This window comes from Artemia franciscana, chromosome 1 (genome assembly GCF_032884065.1).
Source record: "Artemia franciscana chromosome 1, ASM3288406v1, whole genome shotgun sequence".
NCBI classification, from domain to species: domain Eukaryota; kingdom Metazoa; phylum Arthropoda; class Branchiopoda; order Anostraca; family Artemiidae; genus Artemia; species Artemia franciscana.
Genome location: NC_088863.1, coordinates 1,129,784 through 1,155,542, shown reverse-complemented (window position 1 = coordinate 1,155,542; position 25,759 = coordinate 1,129,784). Strand labels below are relative to the sequence as shown.

Here is a 25,759-nt window from a genome sequence, read left to right as displayed (position 1 = left end):
CATTAAACAATTCCTCCACTTGCTGCACTTGCAAGTTCTCAACAGCAAGTTTGAAGTTCTTTTTTTGGCATATCGAAAGTACTGAAAAACTGCACCAGAACGTGGCTTGTTGCAATTCTTCCACAATTCTAGTCAGAAACTGGATCTCTTCTTGACAAGCAAAGCATACGGGTAATCTCAACCTTTTTTACGAGCGCTAAGGTATACCTTTGCTATTACAACAGAGGCAGTGTCCGCAACCTTCAACAAGCGAACGATTTCGGAGCAAATATATATACTTATATATAAGATCAACAATCATCTGAAAATACTGTCCAGAAAACTTTTTTTTGTCCAGAAACATATTCTTTGTGAGTTTAGAGAACCGACAGACACAACGATCGTGTAAAAAGTGAAGAAATTAACTATGCTCGTGAGTTTCTTCCATTAGCAAGAAATTAAAGGGATTTTAATTTTCAAAATAGGCTACAAACTTGTCTGGGTATGTAGTATTTTTGAGAATCAATGGGAATATTTTCCTTATAGGTGTAAAGAACTGTTTAATCGAAGGGGTGAGTTCTTTACCTATGGTAAAGATGAGATCCTACTGTAAATCGTTAAATAAACCTCTTTTATGTGCATAGCCGCAATAAATGATTCTATTTTTACAAGTTTAAAGGTCCGTGAATTTGTCGTTTTATTTATCTAAATGGGGAGAGTGGAAGTCCAATAGACATTAAGTTACACCTTCTAGGTACTCAAACTTTTTATTCATAGTAATGTAGAGGTAGATCTAATATAAAGGCTGCCAATCTTTAGTAGAAGCAAAATATTTAAGAGGAGAGATAGAAATGTTACGCTAGTTACAAATTTTAAACTATGCCTGGTAGTTTTCAGCCAAAATAACTAAAAAACCTAAGCGAATATTAACAGGACCTGCACTGCATCATCCCCAGGCTTTTTGCATATTTTTTTTTTAATTTTGAGTGGTTTGTCAGGGTTCAATGGCTATTAGTAAAATAGATGGATAGATAGATAGATAAGTGTCTTTTAAAGCCGAATATACGGCCATGCACATAGTAAAAAAGATAAACGAAAGGCACAAATAACATAAACTTTCATCAGCGATCATCATAAAACACTCAAATGAAACACCAAATTAACCTAATTACAGCATTTAATACTTGAAAACTAGGTTATTGAAAAGGTGACTTAACACTTGGAAAAATACACAAATAAAACATTAAATTTACTTTATACTGGGATTTTTTTCTTTTTATTAAACAAATTTCCAGATACCTTGGTATTCTACAAATAATTTGAGGCGACGCACTATTTAATACAACAAAAAATATAAACTCATTTTATTCAAATATCCCTTCCCTTATCGTAGAAAGCTCCTGGCACCCGTTTAAGCAATGCGCTAAATAATCGTCTTTAACTCTACAAAGCGGACAAGTATATCTGTCTTCACTGAAACATCTTTCTTTAGAATATCTTTCAAATCTCGCACTAATTGGCAGGCAGTTAGTCCTGAGCTGCATCCACAACGTCAAATATCTAGATGGTAAATTCAGTTTGAGGTGGAATCCTTGCCCGTAAACCACCTTAACATCCTTATAAAATTATAATGTTTCTGATTTTTTTTTTTTTTTTATCTCTTCACTCTATTTTTGGATCACTGGATTCTCTAGTAATATCTTAATCTCATTCTCCCCCTTCTCCCACTTATATCCATTGGTCTCCTAACTTCATTCCAAACAAAAGAGAACCCTGTTTTGTCCAAAATGTCTTTTATTTTTTAGTGGCAATGATCTTTTTTCCCCTGCGAGAGTAAATCTTCATAAACTGATTTAAGCATCCTGTCACTCGGTTACAGGACGAATCTCAACAAAAATTTAATCATTGAAACTATTGGTGGTAAAAAAAAGATCACCATTTAAAAACTGGGAATGAGCTGTTCTATGTAACCAAACAAACTCTTAAAGTGACCTAATTGAATACTCTCTAGCAGAGCCGCTTTCTTATGCCCCTAAATCTCTGCTCTGTAATGTAGAATGGGAGTTATTCTCAATAAAAAGACCCTTTTATGTAACGCCAAATTTTTTATTCCCATTACATTATTCCGGAAGATGGTAAACATTGCAGCTAAAATGAAAAATATTGTAAAAGGATTCTTTTGAATAGAAATTGAAAGTTCCAGTGCAATTTTCAGTAAGAAACCTCAAAATAACACTATTTTGTTGATTTTCTGTTGAACTCAAAATTTAGTTGAACTCAAAATTAGTTTGTTTTGTTGAACTCAAAATGTCTCCTATTTTGTTGAGATAAACAGCAATTTTCTCTTAGTTCTGGCTGAAAAAAAAATTTATAATTTTCAGATGGTCCAAGAATGGTTCCGAAACGTGGGCACTACGGAAAATGGAGGCATTTTCCAGAGGAATTTTTTACGGGTAGTTTTTTTTAACCATTTGACTAAACCTCCATGATACACGAACCTGTATGAAGAAGTTATGCTATTTTTAAGAGCTGTAAGACTGAAAGGACCCTATTTGCAGGCGAAGGATGACAGATTGCAAAAGGTATGATCCAGTTTTGATTAAAACTGGTTTTGATTAAGTTTGATCTAATTAGGGGTAATACAATATTACGGGATAGTCATTCAGAATATAGCAGTTTGCCTTCTTAATGTGAGCCAATCAGAAGTAAAATGTATTAAGTAGGTTAAAAAGGATTATTCAAATGGTTATTTTTCGACAATATTCAAGGGAAGGGGTATATTTTGTTATTATTCATTTCATATACGGGGGAGACTAAGTTGAAGTGTTTTTTGCTGTTGTTGTATGTAAAATACTTTAGATTTTGTTTAACAGTCATATATTTCTCTCTTTTTTCTTTTTTTTTAAACAAAATTCATTTCGATTCAATAGCCTAACGATTATTGGTCAAGTCAAATTCCCACGAATGTTTCGGTTTGCTTGTGTCTTTGTATAGAGATGTGTTAAAAGAAAAATGTACAATCTGTTTCTTCAATTTCACGTTATTAAATGTATTTAGTGGTCAACGGATATTTTAGTCACCAGGAATGACAATTGTAAGGGGACAATTATCCTTCCCCCCTTAATTTCTGTTTTTTCTATGTTTATTTAAATGATACACATTCATTTTTCTGTACCTGTATTAAAAATTATAAAAAATTGTCCTCCCTCCGACATTAAAACAGTTTTCTGCATCTCCAAACAAAAACAAAATAAGAAAATTTTTTCAACCCACATTCCTGTTAACTGGGGCCACTGTTTGCCATGGCTTCTAAATGAAAAATATTTAAAATAAAAGAAACTTTTTCTAAAAAAATGTGATAAAATAACTCATCTCTGTGGAGGATACCACAGAGAATTATAATATTCTCATTGAGAATAATGTCAGGATGCCGTATATTTCAAGATTCTGTGGGTTCAGCATAAAATCCCTTAGTAAAAGCCAAAAATCCAAGAACTGAAGAATACTCCCAAGATATTATATAATAATAACATGTATAACCAATACTATTTTCTTTCAAGTTGTGTTTATCTAATATACTTTTGCCAATAGCTTAAGCACAACATTACACTTCTTAGATCTCTTAGAAAAATCTAGGAATAACTGTCCTGAGGCATGTTGCAGTTTTGGCAATACAGGAAAATATAGGAGATAAGAGGATTAATTTAAAATTTTTAATGGAAGTATCAAAAAAGAGATTAGAAAAAAGAATTTAAGATGGGTATTACTCCAGCCATACCCCCAAACGATCGGCCCTCCTGCTCTGCTAGATCTGAATATGAGGATAGAGTATAGCTTACCCTCTCTCTTCCGTTCAGAGAAGTTATTTTTCATGTTTGTATCGTTCATCTGTTGACTTCCATCTGTGTCGTTACCAAGAGTATCTTGAGCAGATCGAGATGAATCTGAAGGTAGTGTCATGCTCTCTGTTTGAGAAGTTGATTCTGTAATGAATTTTTAAGATTGTTGAAGGATAATTATTAATATATTTACTTTATAAAAAATTTAAAAGCCCTTCTGCTTTATAAAAATACGTCCACTAGGATCAAAAGTCCGAATTTTTTCCTAGCATTGGGAAAGGAGGAAAAGTTGGGTTGCAGTTGCGTTGTCAAATTAATGAAAATAATTTGGAGGTACAAGAATATCATAAAGTCACTGCAGTGGAAATTTATTTTCTATCATGTACGTATACCGTATCACGTTATATACCGTACTTTGTACGGTACTGAATTTCTCCAAAATTAATTTCCAGGATCAGAAAAAATAATAATATTAAGAAAATAAAAAATATTAAGAAATAAAGAAGATATTGAAAAGTGAAAAGGGTCAGTGACGTCTGACCCACCCTATATAATGGTTGCCCCCTTTGGGGTAACCTAGTAAATAATGAATTGTGGCCAATAGCAACATAACATTCGAAAGCGTGCTTAAAAAACACGAGTCTCTATTTCAAGCTGATTCAGGATTGGTACTAATCTTTTGATCAAACTTCATGGTAAGAGTTTATTACAGAATTTATTTTTAGAGTTTTGAGAAATTACCTGAAGCCCCAAAAAATGGTGCCAAATCCAAGTAAAACTGCACAATTGGAATCTCCATAAACGAGAACCTCAAATAGGAAAATTACAGTCCTCCATCTAGAGCAACAAATACCTTCTTCATATGGGAAACTGGTTGTATACACTCGGCTTTTTTCAGCCAGATTCACCGCTAATCCTGCAGTAAATATCCACCTCCACTTTCCCCAGTCCCCACGCGAGAAAGAACGCCACTACAAGGGCACATACTCTTCTCCTTGTGATAGAATGAACAGGAGAGAGAAACTGGCAGTAAACAGGAGAGTCTACATTTCTTCCAGGTATCAAATACTTAGCCCACCATATGCTGCACCATCAGACTTATTCAATCATTTTCTATCAATATCATTTGCTAAATTTCTAAATTAATCAAATATTCACAACTAAGTTTCTGATAAACTGAGTAGGAAAAGAAATATGAAATAGCTATTATTATGAGAAAGTCTTAATCTTAAAAAGGTTGGATGGAACGTGAGATACACAGTGGCTACGGTTCCTCCATCTCCGTGGATCAATCATCTTTGAAATAGATAATTCGATAATATTGAGTTTTGAAAATATATGTCTCCTTGTGTGCTTTTTTTTTGTCTGTCATCGCTAGTGGGGCGCTGAAACATCATGAAGAGATGTTAAAGGGCCCATTTGAAAGGAACTGGCTATATCTAGTGCCTTTTGTAAGTTGCAAAAAATAATATAAGAAATAAAATACAATTTTTGGTGAAAACTATACATTCACATTCAAGATTATACATCACACAAATGACGTAACCCATAAATCTCTGCAAAATAAAATTTCAAAGTGATATTCAACTACAAATTCACAAACAATGGATTACTATTATTCAATGTTCATCCTCAGATGGAGTGATTGTTAAAAATTTGGAAATTTCCCGTGTAGGAGTCAAATTTTTAATCTGATAGGACCAAGAACCAGGTAAAATTGTTGTTACTTCTCCATTCCAAACCAAAATCTTTTGTTTCAAACAGTTTGTCGGAACGAAGTGTAAGTAAGGAGCGACCCGGCTCAACAGTAACCGAAACTCTAAAAAACAGAATTTTGATACAAATAGATACATCAATGTTGCAAGCCTGAGAAAATTTGCCCTATTTTCGAAAAAAGGGGGAACACTCCCTAAAAGTAATTATTTTCAGGTTGATTAAATTGGATTCACTTAAACTGGATTAAAATTTATGATTGATTCCCGGAAAACCTATGGTATTCAGAGATTTGTTTGGGGCGGCGTATACCAAGGTTTGTAACATCATTATCGAGATCTACCTCACGATATCAGTTGAATATCGCACCGCGAATAGCTTGGAATCGTATTTTGCGTATCGTCATTTTTTCATGGGATAATTACTGAGTTCACTACTACAAACTATTGGATTAAAAAATTACACTGCGGAAACATAGAGCTCATTTTAACGTACTTGGCTGAGAGATTTTTTATTGACTAACAGAGATAAATCCATTTGAGTATGGAAACCACCAAGATCTAAGGGGGTGGCTCTCAGTCAGGCCGTAATGTCCAGAAATCAAGCGTCGAATTTTCTTTATTAGAAATAAATAAAAGAAAGGCTGATGACGAGAGAAACACCAGGCATATGTAGACAAAATAAAGACTAAAATACATCAAATAAAAATAAATAGTCAGGCTTATGAGGGAAATCCATCCGTCTGTATGGAAGTCCTTGCTATAGCTTTTAAGCTCATAAAGGAATTTCATTGAGTGATATTTCCTCACACACAACACGTAGGCTGTAGGATCACAGGGACTACTTTTCTAGAGATTAATTTTGAGAGACTGAGACACAACAGACATTAATTTCTATGGTTGTAACACATGCAACTTTGATGACTTGGTAGGAGAGGTGCAGCAACCCACACGCAAAATGAGGAGCCGAAGCAGCCCTGTCTAGAAAATGAGAAATATGGAAATCTGGCCCCAATTGGAGTTGTTTCTGGGATTTGTGATAAATTGTGCCCCCTTTTAGACATTGATAAACCTCAAGCCTTCCATTACCGGTGCAACGGTTACGGTGATGAGTCACCGATAAATAAGCACCAAATTAAGGTACTTAGAGTGCCAGAGAAATACATATTCAGAGTGCGTGCGTTTCTTCGAACAGTTGGAGAAATCAGAGTGGAATATGAAAAACCTAATATAAAAATTCAGTTGCTGTTCAGCGACTATTTTTTAATTTCTTCAGCAAAGGTAAAGAAAACTAAAAGAGAGAACAGAAATGCGAATCAAAGCAACACTATTAGGATAAGGTCTGAGATAGCAGACGCTAGAAAGTGTCAAAAGTGTCAGATTGATGAGTATCTCATCCGAACTGGTATAAGAGAGAGTATGTCAAATGGACTAGACGGACTGCTTCCCCTCCTCAATACACCACTCTTTACGCTAAAATGTGACTTTTTGCTCCGGCTATGTAACGATAACTCTTGAAACACAAGCGACCTCTAATTAATTTAATAAGCTTTTAAAAGTAAAAATAAAAAAATTTAGCTTCAAGAGCGAGGTGGTTAGGAGGGGGAAATCCCCTCATATACATAATAATTTCTATTTGTTTGAAGCTTTAAGGTTGCTCCTTTCTTTCAGTTGAAAAAACTTGTTTTTTTTTATGAATAAAGAGGAATCAGGTGTCACATTAAGAGCCTCTTTATACAAGAGACCTCTTTGATACAAGAGAAATTTTACCAATAAAAAGATTCGTAAAAAATTAAAAGTTCTAGTTGCCTTTTTAATTAACCAAAAAATCGGAGGGCAACTAGGCTTCGCCCCCGCTCTTTTTTTCTCAAAATCATTCGATCAAAATTATGAGAAAGCCATTTAGCCCCCCCCCCCCCAAAAAAAATATGCAGAATTTCGTTTTGATTATTCCTCTGCGAAGAGCCAAAATCAAAACATGCATTGATTCAAAAACGTTCAGAAATTAAATAAAAAAAACGAGTTTTTTTAGCTGAAAGTAAGGAGCGACATTAAAACTTAAAACGCATGTTTTAACGTTTTTTTAATGTTGTTTCCCAATAACCCAAACAGAGTTATGAAGTTCTTAAACATCCTTCGGAAAATAATATCAGGAGTCTCGGTTTTGAAATATTAACTTCAATTTCTTTTTAAAGCCTATTGTGCTTTAGTGAATATATATTAGGAAAACGAAAACAAAGAGACGTAAGCTATCCTGTGAGGGGATCCTGTGTAAGCTATCCTGTTGGAGTGTAGGATCTATTGAAGTTTTATATTTTATTTGTTGTAATCTTTCTGTTGCTGACATGGTTTGAATAATTGAGTGTACATATACTTCTATATCTTTGTGTAGTTTTTGGTTTTGTATCTGGTAGGTGTAGTATTGATAGGTTATCAGCAATGGGAATACTGTTGCCCAGTCTATAATGTATTTTTAGATTGTATGGCTGAATGCATATCAGCAAGCATAGGATTCTTGGAGGTGCTTTGTGTAGAGGCTTGTGTAGTAGGCAACTGTAGTAAGGAGCGACCCGGCTCAATAGTAAACGAAACTCTAAAAAACGGAATTTTGATACCAATAGATATATCAAAAGAATCGGATTTATCAAAATCGGATATATCAAAAGAAACAAAAGAATTGTTTCGGAAAATAGGGGGAAACGCCTCCTATGATTTCAATTTTTGAAAGTTAGAATGTGTAAAGGTCTTTTGGGGATAAGATCAGGCCTAGAATAATCCGTTTTTTTGCCCTCTTTAATTCTTAAAGTGAATAAGTCACTTTTTTAATTTTCAAAGTGATAATCTTTTTTATTTCATTTTAATTTTCAAAGTTACTAGTTTTTTCATTAGGTCAAGAAAGAATACACAAGGAATTATTGCCAAAGCTTATACTTACGCTTTCTGAAAAAGTGACAAACCACAGAAAGTCCTATCAAAGACAAAGTTCCCAATATGGAGGACAGCACAAGCAGCCAAAATGGTAAGTCGAATCTTGTTGGATACACCTCTACGATATCAGCTACTTTCTCTGCATCCCATATTTCACCACGCCTTATTTGAGACTGAGTTGGAAGAAAACCATTCTCATCTAAAGTGACGAAGCTGTACTCTTGAGATAGTGCCCCAACAATATTTTTTGCTGTTATTCTAATTGCGTATGCTGTAGCTGGGTGAAGGTCATAAATGTATAGGTGAGGCTGAGGTAGCGTACTTTGTAGATCTGAAAAATTGAAGAGTGCTGGCACCTTTCCTCAGGGAACATAGGGAACACAAAGATAAATAAAAACTTAGATGCTTTAAAGTGGCTCTAAGAGGAATCCAAAACTACTGGCCCCAAAAAAGTTTATAAATTTATTTATATATATTATTAATAGGGTATGAACATCCAAATAAAAACAGCATAAACAACATTTTAAAAGACACTATATATGAAATTAGGCGCCACATTACTATCAGTTACTACAAAGCAGAACCAACAATTGAAGGAAAAAAGTAGCCTACTAGAAATAAAACGCATAGGACATGTATAACACAGTAAACATATAGCACTGAAAAAAAGCCTAAAACTACACCACAAGCAGCATGGGGGCAAAAAGTTGAATGCATAAAAATTGATAGCATTTGGTGCTAAATAAATAGCGACATCCCTTTAACAGGATATGGTAATTATAGCACAGGATTTGATAGTTTCGACTCACCAAGTCAGTTATGATGTTACTTAGACTTTTACTTAGGAAATGCTACTAATTTAGATACTGCTACTACTAACAACTCACTGGGCGAGGGATTTTATCGATTGGCTGGTAATTTTTACCGACTTTTTTTGTCAATAATCAACATAAAATCAGTACGTGAGTTGGAAAAACCACTGCGTTTACAGACCGATATTTTCATTTTGGTATATGCTAAGTCGGTATTTTCTCGCTCTGTGTTTAACCAAAAAAGAATTTTGGCGATGTCGAAAAATCTTGGCGCTCGGAACCATGATGTTACCGACTCATTTTTTTTTACCAAGTACCAAAGACATTAGGGGGCGTCCCCCTCCCCCGCACATGAAAGCCCTGGATTAAGCATTATACTATTATCATTTTAAATAAGTTCGATTTCTTCAACTCAAGAGGCTTAAGGAAACAGCACTAGAAATAAATACCAAGTGCCATAAGGAAAAGAGACTCTTGTATCTGTTTGCAAATAAAAATGCACATCCTTCTGAGTAAAAATTAATGCCCGTGGCTGAGTTTCTTTCTTTCTAAAATTAAGATAAAAAAGAAAAAAACGGAGAAGCTCAAGCTTAAGGTGTCACAGGAAAGAACAAAAAGAACCTTATTCTTAAACTTGGAATTATCATACTAAATTCACTATACATCTTTATTTTCCCTTATGTTATTTTCAAGGAGGCACACTCGTGCCTCTATAAAGAGGCGACACACGACAATGTTAAGCGATCTTCGGTTCCAGTGGTCGCAGACGGATGGGGAGGGATGCATTTCGTAGCCCGAGCTCCAACTAAGAAACCTGCAAAATTTCATCCCCCTCCAACTTTTTCTTCATGGGGAAAATCTGGCCGAAAGTTTCGACCTGTCAACCCAAGCCCCCCTTTAACGTTGTCCGATCGGGCTGAAATTCACAAGTTAAGGTCCCCTAGGGCCCAGGAGCTTATCCGCGAAATTTCAGCTTCATCCGATTACTCCTTCCCTGTTTTCCAGAAACCACGCATAGCCACTTAAAATTCATTTACTTTTTTTTTCGCCACGCCTACAGGTCACATCCGACATCGGATCTGGGTGTACGAAGACTCATTCGATGCGGAATTCTCCGAGTAAGTGCCCATGAAAGTTTCGTAGGAAAATTTTAACCCCCCGAAAGTTTCGACCCTCCAACCCCCCCACCCCTTTTAACGTTGTCCGATCGGGCTGAAATTCACAAGTTAAGGTCCCCTACGGTCCAGGAGCTTATCCGCGAAATTTCAGCTTGATCCGATAACTCCTTCCCTGTTTTCCAGAAACCACCCATTAGCTATTTAAATTAACGGATTTCTCTCCATAAGAGCCCATGTTAATTTGAAATTTTTAAAAGCTATTGAGAAGTTATATTTACACACATGCAAGTTATTAGCTCAGTTGGTAGAGCGTGAGACTTTTAATCCTCTGGTCAAGGGTTCAAGTCCCTTACGGGCGATTTTTTTTCACAACATCAAAAAAATTTTGATAACACCTGGACAGCTTATCATTTGAGAGATAACAGAATATTAGCTTCTTATGAGCAAAAGAAACATTTCGGTCATTCTATCTATTTTTTTTTCTATTTTATACAATGATTTAAAAGCGGGGGTGGGTTCCTCTCCTAATTCCTGTACGAGGAGTACAGGAACTATTAAATTACATCCACCATGGATTGTAGAAAAACGTACAGAATTAATATGAAAAAAAATTAAACCTGTACAAAAGAGTCTTTAAAAGCGGGGGGTTTGCCTCTCCTAATAGTCTTCTTATAGTCCTAATAGTCTAATAGTCCCATGTTAATTTTTGAAATTCTTAAAAGTTACGAATATCAACATTCAAGTACATCAAAATAATCAGCTCGGCACGGCGAGAATGACTGCAAGCATCATAAAAATCCAGCTCCATTCCAGAAAAATTTTTGATAACACCTGGACAGCTTATCATTTGAGAGATAACAGAATATTAGCTTCTTATGAGCAAAAGAAACATTTCGGTCATTCTATCTATTTTTTTTCTATTTTATACAATGATTTAAAAGCGGGGGGGGGGGCGGCAGCCACCCAAGTTCCTCTCCTAATTCCTGTACGAGGAGTACAGGAATTATTAAATTACATCCACCATGGATTGTAGAAAAACGTACAGAATTAATATGAAAAAAAATTAAATCTGTACAAAAGAGTCTTTAAAAGCGGGGGGTTTGCCTCTCCTAATAGTCTTCTTATAGTCCTAATAGTCTAATAGTCCCATGTTAATTTTTGAAATTCTTAAAAGTTACGAATATCAACATTCAAGTACATCAAAATAATCAGCTCGGCACGGCGAGAATGACTGCAAGCATCATAAAAATCCAGCTCCATTCCAGAAAAATTTTTGATAACACCTGGACAGCTTATCATTTGAGAGATAACAGAATATTAGCTTCTTATGAGCAAAAGAAACATTTCGGTCATTCTATCTATTTTTTTTCTATTTTATACAATGATTTAAAAGCGGGGGGGGGGGGGGGCGGCAGCCACCCAAGTTCCTCTCCTAATTCCTGTACGAGGAGTACAGGAATTATTAAATTACATCCACCATGGATTGTAGAAAAACGTACAGAAATAATATGAAAAAAACTTCGTTTTCTTAAAGAGTTAAAGAGGCTGCGTCCCAAAGTCGAACCTTAAAACGTACAGGAATTAGAAGAGGCAGTTGGGGGGCTGCCGCCCCCCAAACCCCCAGCTTTTAAAGACTCTTTTGTACAGGTTTTTTGTTTTTTTGCTAACCCCCAGCTCTTGGCTTCGGAAAGGCCCTCTTTTAATTAACAAAAAATTGAAATGAATGAATAATGGAATAACTTCGAAAAATGTTAAACACAAGAGGACAGGAGAACCATTGCGCCGAAACTAGTAATTAGTAACAATGAAGTCCCCCCCCCCCCAAAAAAAAAAAAACCTGTACAAAAGAGTCTTTAAAAGCTGGGGGTTTGGGGGGCGGCAGCCCCCCAAATGCCTCTTCTAATTCCTGTACGTTTTAAGGTTCGACTTTGGGACGCAGCCTCTTTAACTCTTTAAGAAAACGAAGTTTTTTTCATATTATTAGCTTTAAAAATCAAGAATAATTTAGTGTGTGCAAAACCAAAATCCGTACCTCAAATCACACAGTTGCGCAAGAATGGAAAGATATCGTTTTTATTTGGTTTCAGTGTCTTATCTTCAACATATTACTTACTACCTAATTTTTTTTTCTGACTTTTATTCAACTTTAGGCTCACATCTGTCTAATATTCAAATTAAAAAAAATTGTTTTAGAGCTATGACCACCCCTGCGACTCAACAAATTGTTGTTCCTGGTTTTATCAAAAACAGTTTTGAAAATGTACCAACCACCAAAGAGCTGCATTTTTTTACAAATAAATATTATTGGAAGTCCATAATTTACTTATATTAAACAGTTCATGGTGACCAGAGACGCCCTTTGGGGGGGAAAGGGAGTGGATTCCCCCCAATAATACGGAAAAAATATTACTATATATCCCATGCCCCTTGACTATTCAGATATAGACCCCTCTTGCCCCCCCCCCCCCCAATAGGAAAGCTGGAGATTTGTCGTCTAATGGTAACAAAGAATAAATAAAAGTGACTTGGCACAAAAGTAACCAAAAATAAAGAAGGAATTGGGTAACAGGAGTTACAGCATAAATATCGGCTTTTTATGCTTTGATTCCAGATATATACAACTGATTAAGTTTAATTTTACCCATCAAAAACCACACACCGGGGAAAGTTTGTTTGACTTTCAAAAAAGGGGGAAACACTCCCTCAAAATTAAGGATTCCTAATGAAAATCGCACGATCAGACTTAACGCATCAGAAACATCAAACAGTTCGTGGTAACGAACTGTAGTAAGGAGCGACCCGGCTCAATAGTAACCAAAACTCCAAAAAACGGAATGTTGATACCAATAGAAATATCAAAAGAATCGGATTTTTATTCTGATTTTAAATATATAAGTTTCATCAAATTTAGTCCTATTCATCAAAAGTTACGAGCCTGAGAAAATTTGCCTTGTTTTGGAAAATAGAGAACCCTACTGTAGAAGTTTCAAGCTCATATCTACAAAAATGTGGAACTTAGTATTTTTTGCCAGAAGACCGATCACGGGTGCGTGTTTCTTTGTTTGTTTGTTTTTTTTCTTTTTTATTCCCAGGGGTGACCGTATCGACCAAATGGTCCTAGAATATCGCGAGAGGGCTCATTCTAACATAAATTAAAATTTCTAGTGCCCTTTTTAAGTGACCAAAAATTGGAGGGCACTTAGGCCCCCTCCCACGCTTATTTTTTTCCCAAAGTCAACGGATTAAAATTTTGAAATAGCTATTTTGTTCAGCATAGTCAAAAAACATAATAACTATGTATTTGGGGCTCAATTACTCCCCCACAGTCCCCAGGGAAGGGACTGCAAGTTACAAACTTTGACCAGCGTTTACATACAGTAATGATTATTTGGAAGTATTGGGACCTTTTCAGGATGATTTTTGGTAAGGGGAGGGGGCTACGTGGGAGGAACTTCCCTTGGAGGGATTTGTCATGGGAGAAGAGAAATTCCATGAAGGGGGCGCAGGATTTTCTAGCATTATTTTTTTTTAAAACAATGAAAAAATAAATATGAAAATTTTTTCCAACTGAAAGTAAGGACCAGCATTAAAATTTAAAACGAACAGAGATTATTACGCATATGGGGGGACCACCTCTTCCTAAATACCTCGCTCTTTACGCTAAAGTATTTTTAATAATTTCAACTATTTATTTTACAGCCTTTGTGATTCAGGGGTCAATCTTAAAGAATTGGGACAAAATTAAAGTTTTAGTGTAGAGAGTGGGGTATTAACAAGGGGGGCAAACCCCCTCATATACATAATAAAAATATACGAATATAGAAGTTCGTTACGTAAGTTAATTTGTAAGTTATGTATATTTTTTACTAATAAAAACATTCGTTAAAAATTAAAATTCTAGTTGCCTTTTTAAGTAACCAAAAAATTGGTGGGCAACTAGGCCTCCTCTCCCACCCTTTTTCTCAAAATCGTCTGATCAAAACTAAGAGAAAGCCATTTAGCAAAAAAAAAAAAAACTAATACGCAAATTCTGTTTTTTTTATTCATTTGCGGAGAGCCAAAATAAAAAAATGCATTAATTCAAAAACGTTCAGAAATTAAATTAAAAAAAAACGAATTTTTTTTAACTGAAAGTTAGGAGCGACATTAAAACTTAAAACGAGCAGAAATCATTCCATGTATGAAAGGGGCTGTTCCTCCCTCAGCGTCCCGCTCTTTACGCTAAAATTATTTACTATTTAATAAAGTAGAATTGAGAGAAAGAGTAAAACTTTAGCGTAAAGAGCGGGACGCTGAGGGAGGAACAGCCCTCAACAAAATTTTTAATGTCGCTCCTTACTTTCAGTTAAAAAAACTTGTTTTTTTTTTATTTAATATACTGTAGAAGTATCAAGCCTGAAGAGCAAAAATGTGAATTTGTATTTTTTTACAAAGAGAATCACGGATGCTTTTTCATTCTTTTTTATTTTCAAGAGTTGATCATATCGAACTAATTATCTTAGAATATCGGAAGAAGACTCGTTTGTTCAGAAATTTAAAGTTTTATTGCCCATTTTAATCATTCCTTCCACGCTCCTTATTCCCCAAAGGCATGCGATCAAAATTTATTGATATTCATTCAACATACTTGAAAGATCAAATAACTATGCCTCTGGTACAACATAACCCACTACAGCCCCTAAGGTAAGGGCTGTAAAATTTTTTTGGGGGGGGGGTTTAACGGGGAGAATGTCCTGTTGGGGGCATGTTTCTTGAAGGGGGGGGGGGGGTGAACTTTCTCGGGGATATTTTATAGGAAGGGAATTTGACAGAATTCCTATACAATTTTTTTTTTTTATTTGTCTTACTTTCCCTTTGATGTCTCAATCTTAAATGTGGAGATGTTTAGGGAGAATTACCCTGGTAAAATTTTCAGCCGAATTTGAATTGTCTGGGGTGTTTTATCATGTTGGGGGGATTTTTAACGGCTGAAATTCTACTTGGGGGATTTTTCAGTGGTAGAAACTTTCCATTGGGGGAATAATTTCCGGTAAAAATTGTCCACAGAGGGAGAGTTTCCCGAAATTATTTGAAAAACAATATGAAATTTGTTTCTGTGCAAACAGAAACAGAAAGTATTCTGTGCATGAAGAAGGCTGCGCCCTTCTCAATACCTCGCTCTTTACAATATAGTCAGGTTTTTTTTATCCTAATTCTTTAAGAACAACTCTTGGAACAAGCAGGTGGTTTAATTATCCAAGATTTTTTAAAGCACCAAAAAAACTTGAGTGTGAAGAGTCAGGTATTAAGGAGGAGGTAGCCCTTTTCCTTTTAAGTTTTAATATCGTTCCTTAAAATAAAGAGAGATGTTAAAATTTCAAACATGTGTAAATTATTGCCTGGTGTACCCGGTGTAGCGCACCAAGTTTACTGAATCTTCCTAAAGGGGTTTACTGTAACAAACGGCTTTACTGGAGCTAAATTTTCGGTTCAGTTGTTCTGATAGGTTATAAGTTACAAAACTATTGCATTTACTAACCAAGCATTTTTGAAAAACTCCAGAAATTCTTATTGAAGTACAATTTGAAATTTGACTGAAATAGCACGGTTACGAGGGCGTGACAAACGCCCTCACATAAAGCATAATTCATACTTGTTTTGTATTTAACATTTCTCTTTTTTTGCATACGGAACCATTTTTTTTTACATTCAGTCAAACTAGAAAAGAATGATTAGAAATCTCAAATTTGGTTTCGACAGTGCCTAGGAATTTCTCAATTACCTTTCTTAGAGTCTATTTAGGTTTAGAGCATGAGGTAAAAGAAATCATTGTTCAAATTAAAGAATCAGGAATTATAATGAATCTATTCCCCATAATCAATAAGGAACAGTCTGAGAAATCAATTTAGTCTATCGGAATAATAACTTATTATAGGAGTCACTGGGGGGGGGGGGGGGCTATGCCAGATTTTTTTTTATCAAAATATAAAATTGGACTAGGTTAAGAGGCACATTTTAAATTAGCTTGGCTATTGGTTGTCTGTAATGAAATCTTTGAATTCGTAAGAGCATGGATTATCTGAAATTTGAAAGAGTTGTGAAATTTACTGTGATTTTCCAGATCATTCTAAAAAAATTGACTTGAGCCCCCAGGGTCTGTTCTTGTCAATATATTACTCCCTACATCCATCCCCTTTTTACAACTCATTGTGTTTCATTCTACTAATTATAAAAATCCTATTTGAAAAGCATTTTTTCATTTGATTCCTCAAAAATGCTTGTTCCCTACATTACCACAATGGATTTAATAAACCATCTTAAAATTCTTTCTCTTCCTTGTAAGCTATAATATTTTCTTCGTTTAAACCCTTTGTGATTTTCAGTGATAAGTTTGAGTTTTTCATTAATTCTACTAGCTTTAAATATTTCTAATCTTCTTGAAATGTTGAGTTGTATGTCTATCTCCCTTTTCTATGACCCATCCAATCATATTATTTATTTAATTTTTGTATCATTATTCTGTTTTAGCTATGATTGTTTTGATTCTGAAGTGTAAGGTCGGTTCATCTGTACATAAATCGTATCTAAGCTGTAAGGGGAGGGGAGGCGGTGTCCATCCGTATAAGGGGAAGAATATCTTTAAATATTAGTCTGAGTAGCCTCCCTAAGCAAAATCTGATAGTTAATGTTAAAAACATAAATTTTGGAATTTGAGTCATCGGCCATTCGAATTCCTTTACTTGAAAAAATCCTTTAATATCTCCTAAATGACGAATTTAGTCTATCTTTAAATAAATACATTCATGGTTCACTTACATCACAATAACTTATCATAAATACCTCACTCCATACCAATTTGTTCAAAAGCGTTTCAACTTGTTTTTCTGTTTCATTTTCCCTCTATTCCCTGATAAAAACACTTAAATTAAATTTTAAAAGATTCATGAAGGATGCAAGGAACAGAATTAAATACTTAGGTATAGCAACACATATTCTAACTTTGAGTTTATAGTTGTGCTTTTTATATGAAAACTTTACGAACTTACACATCTTCCATGGTTCGCCTTCTATGCGATATTCAGCGTCAAAACTATAGATGCTACATCCACCAGATGGCCACTGAGAAATATCTATTGCTACGTATGTAGAATTAACCTCCAAGAAAATTGCTTGAGATGGCGGAGATGGTCCTGGCAATTTGCCTGGAAGTCTTACTGAGACTGTTCCACTTGCCCTTCCCATTGTAAACTCAATAGCACCAACAATATAAAATTCATAAGCCTTTCCACAGCTCAGGCCCTGCAACAAGTTTATTGTTAAAAACTGAAAGAATTTTGACAAATACTAAAGTCAAAAATATATTCACCAATCACCAATGTCACCTGGTATAATAATATATCAATATCACCTGGTATAAATATAGCCAAGATGTCAAAGCTGTGTCAGGTTATTTATTTACATATCTGTTCACAGAACAGCCCCCTCAAAATCTAGTAGGCTATTTCTTTTCATGTTTTACGACAAAATCACAAATTTGTTATGCAAATAAACAAGGTTGATAAGGTCGCTGCAGTGGGGAGTTAGCGCCTTTAGGACGTTTGATGCCCAAAACTTAGTCAAAATATAAACCCCACAAACTTATTATTATAAACCCCACAAACCACAAAATATACCCCTATCATAGATAACGAGGTCATAGCCTAAGACACGTGTCAAGATTGAGATAAGATTCATGTCATTTTACAGGACCGAAATCGCTCATTTCTATGCCCTTAATTTTAATAAAATTCCTTCCTTATACTTAAAAAAGTCATGTTAATTTGCATAGAAGAAGTCTATTCACGTTGAAAAGGATGTGATTTCACGGTCTTCACACACATAATACTTCACATACGTGGATCCTCGTGTTCTCCCTCTCTTGAAATCTCTTGACTTTGGAAATTTTCCTGTAACTCCTTGTATCTTCCACATAGTTGGCGTATTTTTCGATTCTTAAAACTCTTACACCTTTCATATACCGCCAACAATATAAAATTCATAAGCTTTTCCACAGCCCAGGCCCAGCAACAAGTTTATTGTTAAAAACTGAAAGAATTTTGACAAATACTAAAGTCGAAAAAGTAAAATTCCTTGATGTACTCTTTCAAATTAACAATATAACTTTCATGATTGGCTTATCAGAATCAAGATTGAAATTTAGCTTTTCGTAAACATTAGTTGTGCATCAATTAAATTCTCATCCTCTAAATTTACCTTTTCGTAAACATTAGTTGCGCATCAATTAAATTCTAGAACGTTGTGTTTTTTCAGGCCAATAGGAGCGTCTAGTAGGTTAGGAATGTCTATGGATTAGAAAGCTTTAATTCATAAACCCTTCAAAGTTATTAATATTTCTACGATTTTCCAACAATTTTCGTTTTTTTTTCCGGTTGTTTGATGTGTCCTTTAGAGATGAATTCCTATGTACTTGCTTGACTGATTCTCACACATTAATGCTTTTACAAACTCTTAAAACTTAGAAAAATTACATTAAAAATATAAATTTGTGACAATTTAGGAAGGCACTTAGAAGACAATAAGAATAATCCATTTATGTCCCTTAAAATTTTGTTTTTATGAAGTCCTGCTATAAATAGCGTCATGTGGTCTTACAAGTATGAAATAGTTGATGGAAAAAACTTTAAAACACCATTTCCTGGCCCAAATTTTGTTTCTAGGTCCAATCCTGAATATTTTATTTACATAACACTAGAGCCTTTTGACAATCTTACAACTTTAAAGAACCTTTAGAAATTTTAGCAATGACACTGTTGATGAACTGGAAATCTACAGAACTGTGAAAAACTTCTCCACTTCTATAATTTTCTAAGACGCATTAGCTCTCTAAGTTCAAGCAAATGAAGCAACACACCCACCTTGTATTCATAGCTTTTAACAGAGCCATCTATTTCCTTTTCAATCCATTCGCCTTGCTCTTCTCTGTGATGAAGCAGAAATCGCTCTATTCCATGACTATATGTTGTAGACCACATTAATTTGACTCTATTAACATCTAAAGGCACCGCTTGAACGTGGCTTATATATGGTAAGCCTAAAATATTTAATGCCAATGACAGAGGATGAAAAACCATAATGAATCTATTTTTTAAATTCTCATCCCTTTCTGAAGTAGTTCTCAGACATGTTAAAATGTCAATAAACGTAAATTTACCGAGTAGGATGAAGCTTAGGTCAATTAGAAGGTTGGTGGAAAAAGGTAACCCGAAGGCGGTTTATTTCTATTTCAATTTTGCCTTCATGTTGATAAGGATTTCATTCAATGTATTATATTTGAAAATAAATTTCCTGTTTTCGATAAAACTTGTCTTTCTAAGTGCATTCACACAAGCTAATGAGGTTCATTCCCATGGCACAAGGTCAATGAATAAAATTTATGTTAACAATTTGGTTAATTCCAGGTTAGTGTTTTCTCTTGTTTTTAAAAGGATTTGTTCAATAAGAATATTAAAAGTAGTGATTTAAGTGAATTTAAAAGGTTCAAGAATGGATTGTTTTCTAAATATGATTTTAATGATTAATTTAGTAGGGTACGTATATAGTCAAGTAAGATGGTATCAAAACATTAAATTTAGTATTTTATTCTCATTGATTTGTGTTAAGAAAGGAGTTGAGGTAACCCAAACGCGGTTTATTTCTATTTCAATTTTGCCTTTCATGTTGATAAGTCTCATTCAACCCATTATATTTAAAAATAAACTTCCTTTTTTTCGATAAAAACTTGTCTTCAATCAGTAACTGATTTGAGAACTGAAAGAAAAAAAAATTCAAATTGAGCTTGCTTTAATTAGAAGAGATTAGATTGATTGAAAAAGAAAATAAAAAAACTTGTCATTTTTAAATATGTATCACAAAAAGCTTTCTTATTGCAGTAAATATATTAGTGAGAATAGCATACAATAAGTTCTCGCTAAAAAAAGATCTTGCTAGATTATTTTCGGTTTTTACAGATCAATCAGTTTTGTTTCTTTCTTGTTTTTACCCTATTTTTAATAAAAAAAAATATCAGTTCAGGTCGTTGTTAATATTTCCAGCCTTCCTGTTTTCTATCAAATCTTCCCACAGGGAATAGATATCGAAACCTCATGTCACTTTACATTTTCCCAGATATCGGGTCGAAACTTGCAGATATAGCTGGCAAATTACCTCTGTCTAATAATAAGCATCTTTGCGCACGCAGTGGTCTCACTCGTTTAATTTGGTTTTCTTCTTTACATTTTTTGTGAAGTCTCCGGTTTATACTCATAGTTTTCTATTATATATTTTTCTGGTTAACAGTGTCTTTACTTACTTTATATTATTTCGTTGTATTTTATCTTCTTGTGGGCAAATAGATAAATATATAATATGGCTGGGGACTTACTCCTCAATACTTCGTCCGGTTCAAGTTTTTCAACATATTGTTATTATAATGCTATTTAATTTAAGCCCTTCTGAATCGTATCGTGAGGCTTATGTTAGGTTGAAAATACTTCCAGCGGCTACTCTCCATGATTCTTATACCCCCGTCCATGTATAATTGCGTCAGATGAAAGTCTGCCTCTTTTCGAAGTGTATTCACACAAGCTAATGAGGTTCATTCCCATGGCACAAGGTCAATGAATAGAATTTATGTCAATAATTTGGTTACTTCCCGGTTAGCGTTTTCTCTTGTTTTTAAAAGGATTCGTTAAATGAGAATATTGATAGTAGTGATTTAAGTGAATTTAAAAGGTTGGTGAGGAATGGATTGTTTTCTAAATATGATTTTAATGATTAATTTAATAGGGTACGTAAATAATAAAGTGATATTGTGTCAAATCATTAAATTTAGTATTTTATTTTACTATTTTATTTTAGATTTGGTATTTTATTGATGTGTTTTAAGAACGGATTTGAGAGTTGAGTGTTAAGTTAGTGGTAGCAACATACATGATGTACTTACGTTTTTATTTTTGAACCGCTTCTGATGTTAATGTTAACTATTATTATTGTCTTTTTTTGGATTTATTTAGTGATATCTCCTCCATATTCTGCTGTGGCATTTGAAGAGGATTTGTGTATAAGTAATTTCTTTTTTGTTAATTATTGATATTAAATAAACAAAAATTAAAAATTGGAAAATTCACTTTTTGTAATTTTTTTTAAGTCTGTATACATACAACAAATGAAACATTTAATAAAATATAACATATCTTGTTACAATCAAAATCGGAGGGAGGAGGATTTCGTCCTAAGCGAACCAACTAGAGTAAATAGGTGAATCTTAACTAAATTGACGGAAAGGTAAAAGCTTGTGTGGCATTTCTATGATGGCGCATTCTTAAATTTGGCCGTCTTCCAAAAGGGGCTGCCGGGTTTTAGCAAAGCTTGGGAAGATATAATAGAAACAGATAGTTTTTCCCAACAGGGGGCTAAGAGCCAATCTAATCTCTGCAATGAGAGAGGGACTCCTAAACTTTAGTCATTCTGGATGCTAGGAAAATTGTAACAACGCATCTCAGCCAAAAATAGTCGGAAGTCAGTCTATGTGCAGGTTTCACATTTTGGATCTGATGAAATCTCTGATGAAATCAAACTGATGAAATCATTCTCGTGGAATTGAATGACCCACAAATTTTGGTCGTTAGAAGAGATTGCAGAAGGGGTTGCTGGATTACTGTGGAGACCAAGTTTGATCAAACCTTCACAAGGGGCACATGAAAGGAGTTTCCCACAAAGAATATGTCAGAATGGAGGTACTTCACGGGGCTTGGGGTCATTGTTGAGGAGAGTTAGGAGTTTTTAGATCTATTTTCATCGGCCTAAATAATGATTCGACTTTCAGAATTTGGTAAATCCTAGTCGATAGCTACAGTTATGATTTCAGAGGCCCATATTTTATCTGTTAAGCTGCTGTGAGGGACCGACAAAATTCTTTTTATCAATTGAAAAGGCTTATCAAACAGAAATTGAATACAAGAGTAGTTGCTACGGTCATGCAAGTTAGAGACGAGTTGCACATTCTGAGTTTTAGTTTAAAACAATAGCTCATAAAGCATTTGCTGTCAGAAACAAGTGCTAAATGAGCCGAAAGTCATTTCTATTCATTTTGTTTAAAATGTCAGTCATCAAAAACTGATTTCAGCATATTCAAGTTCACAACTACCCTATTAAACTATCGTGGGCATCTCAAATGTCGTATTTTGAATAATGTAAGAGGTGCAACTGGATGAATGGAACTGATTTGATCAACCTACGCGATATACTGTACTTAGTTTAAAGATGTGGAGTTCAAAGTTAAGTTTTGGTCATTTTAGTTGCTGCAGCATTTTAAATAATTTGTTTAAAAAATAAATTACTGACTGTCGTTCCACCTGTAAACGGATCTGTCGCTTAAAATTAAAACGTATTCTAAGCTAAAAACAGACCCAGGGCATAATTTACATATGTTCGTCTATCCTTCTCTGCTAACTTGCCAAATAATCAAAAGAAATAAATGACTTTTTTTACATGAATTGATCTATACTCGAAAACAATGCTTGCGCTCAATTATTATGCAACTCCTTAACATTAAACTTTAATCCTTCAGAACTTGATTATTGCGCGGAATTTGGAATGATTTTGCACGGCCGTGAAAAATAATAAGAAAAATATTATACTTACCAATGACTGAAAGTGAGTACTTGATATTTTCCATCCCGAGTTGGCTCTTGATAATGCATGTATAATTTCCGGAGTCTGATGTTCTTAAGCTACTGATTCTAATATGGTCTTTTTCGTGAAAAGTAATTCTATAGGTTGAATTCAATAGTTGCTTGTTGTAGTGCCACATCCACTGGCAGTTTCCTTTGCATACAGCTTTGCAGTCCAGTTTTACTTCTGTGTTTTCAACTAATCGAATGGCACGTCCCCAAGAGCAAATACCTTGGCTATCTAATAAAAAAGAAAGTTTTAAAGTACTCAAGACAACAAAATCAAAACATTTTTGCCTCCTACACCCATCTTCGGCTTGTTTACCTGAAAACTGTGACTCTTTAAAGATTTTTCAATTGGTTGTTTGTTTTCTATCTGGGTCAAAATTATGACGTTTTGAGGGTAGTTTCATATACTAGTCAGAGTTTTCTCGCAGAATCGTTGAAATTAATAAATAATTCTAATTATTTCAATTTGAAGAAACTTTTTGTCCATACAAATTCAAGCATTAACAGTCTGTTTATTTCTAATTACAAATTCGAAGGGAAATACATCTTTAAAGCTGTCTACTACTACTACTAACTACTAATAACTCACTGCAGCACCAAGCCGCCTGAGGCCAACACAGCTACGCACGCTCCTCCTCCAACCTAATCTATTTAAAGCCTCCCTCTTTACACCCTCCCAGGAAGTTCCCATTTCCTTTAAATCCTTATTTATGACATCCTCCCAACCCAGACAAGGACGACCTGTTAATTATTAAAGCTGTCTCATGACAGGTATTTTTAGCTTATGTTTTGCCGATTTTTCCCCCACAGTTGTTTTTCTTAATTTGACACCTACTAGGGGAGACCAGCCCAGGTTCGCTATTTGCGTTTTACTTGCAATCCATCGACGGGGAGTATCCCATAATCTATCGTTTGAACTGCCATCTAGTAGCAAAAGTTTAAGTAGATTAAGGAGCATGTTAAAACACGTTTTGTAAATTCTATGCGATAAGTTGTTTTTTGGTGCTTTAAAACTAGATTTTGTCCTGATGGAAAATGGAAAAAGTCAATGCTTAACATAAAGGTATGAGAGGACTCATTATCTCAACGTGATCATCTGCAACTTAGCAACAATGATGGGTGTATATATGACGCCATCTATGGTAATAACTGATCAACACTTTTTTTCTCAAAAGAGGGAGTAAGCCCACGTTCGCCTTCAAAAACCAGCCCACGTTCGGCACTCCTAGGAATGGCGAACCAGGGCCTGGCGAACCTGGACGGTCATATTCTCGCAATAAACCGACTAGGCCTATTTTCTTTTTTTTTACCTAACCGGGAAGTAAATGTTGTGATCTTTGTTCAAATGACCTTTCTTCTTATACTTTGTGACCAACAGTCGGTATGATCAACACCGAGAAAAAACACAATAGTTGATATTCCTGAATCAGCTTCAGATGACGAAAGCAGCCTCCTCCCTTGGCATCTTTTTTCCCAAACATGTTTTAAATTTTTGGCTGCTATGGTGGTTGTGGCGGAAGCACCAACCATGAAAAAAAAAACAACTGATCGTTCCAAGTTGTGCTTTTCCTTTTGGTTCAATGTGTGGGACTGAAAGTCCTCAATCGAGGATTTTCAAGAATCTCGATTTCAATAGTGTTTTTATTTCGATTTGACGTAATTTTTGAGGTGTTTCTGGCTTCTTTTGAAATTCTCAAAAATTTGTCTCAATAACGACAATTTATTGCTCTTTTAAATCAAATAATAGCTATTATTTTGTACCAGCATTCATTCGGAAATATTTCTCACAATACGGTTCTTACAGCATACACTTTAAGATTACGTTGAAAATAAGTCGTGTTTCACTCTTTACTAAGCTGTAACTAGTGCTGCACTGATGATTAGAGAAACACTAACCGCCAGTATTCTGCTCAAACTTATCTGTTTGTAAAACCAGACGTGATTCACGCACCAAGGAGATTCCTTAAATATGTAAAAACGCGATTCCTCACGTTTGTGTGAGCAAGGAGACAAAAGAAAATAGCGTTTCTTCTCAATCATTTACCTATTTTAGTTCAAACCAGAGATTCATTGCTTCTGTCTCTTGCTTCCTCTAAGGGATATAAAGACAAAATTCAACCTAGATTAAACTGTTTATATATCACATTAGGAGAAAATCATCACATTGTCAAGGGAAAGGGTAGTTAGATGATGGCTTATAAAAATAATGCTGGAGCAAATCCTCACAATGCCAAGGGAAAGGGTAGTTAGATGATGGCTTATAAAAATAATGCTGCTGAATGTCTGAAACTTTTAGACACACAAACATATACAACCAAACAGTGTAAACCTGCATAGGCTGATTTTTTAGATTAAAACTGAATTCTGCATTTCCCCTAGCTTTTTAAGATGCATACAGTTGTGTAACTTTCAATTTAACCAATTAAAACAACCAGATTTCATTTAAGGTGTCCTTAGTTTGTTAAGGATATGAACATCATTATTTTTGCAACTAATAAATAGGAATCAGTAAAAGGACGGCATTCCCAGGAGGAGGAAGGACATATCTCCCTTATCCTTACAATAGCAGCAGCAAACTGGAAGTTCCAATTAAAGCGGCAGTTTAATGCCGCTAGGTAAAATACCAGCAAAATTTTACAAAATAATTTTGGGAGCACTGAACGATGCATTTTG

The 25,759-nt window shown here is 34.7% G+C and overlaps 1 protein-coding gene across 3 annotated transcripts in view; it reads right to left on the bottom strand.

Moving 5' to 3' along the window:
* The window catches only part of LOC136043825 (cell adhesion molecule Dscam2-like), a 285,713-nt gene that overhangs the window by 7,227 nt on the left and 252,727 nt on the right, over positions 1 to 25,759 (bottom strand). For all 3 annotated transcript variants that reach the window (XM_065728754.1, XM_065728764.1, XM_065728771.1), the window contains exons 23-27: positions 23,049 to 23,318; positions 19,283 to 19,458; positions 17,414 to 17,666; positions 8,466 to 8,789; positions 3,819 to 3,962 (exon numbers count right to left, since the gene is read on the bottom strand). In XM_065728754.1, the coding sequence (XP_065584826.1) occupies positions 3,819 to 3,962; positions 8,466 to 8,789; positions 17,414 to 17,666; positions 19,283 to 19,458; positions 23,049 to 23,318 (1,167 nt within the window). The remainder of the gene's footprint in view (positions 1 to 3,818; positions 3,963 to 8,465; positions 8,790 to 17,413; positions 17,667 to 19,282; positions 19,459 to 23,048; positions 23,319 to 25,759) is intronic.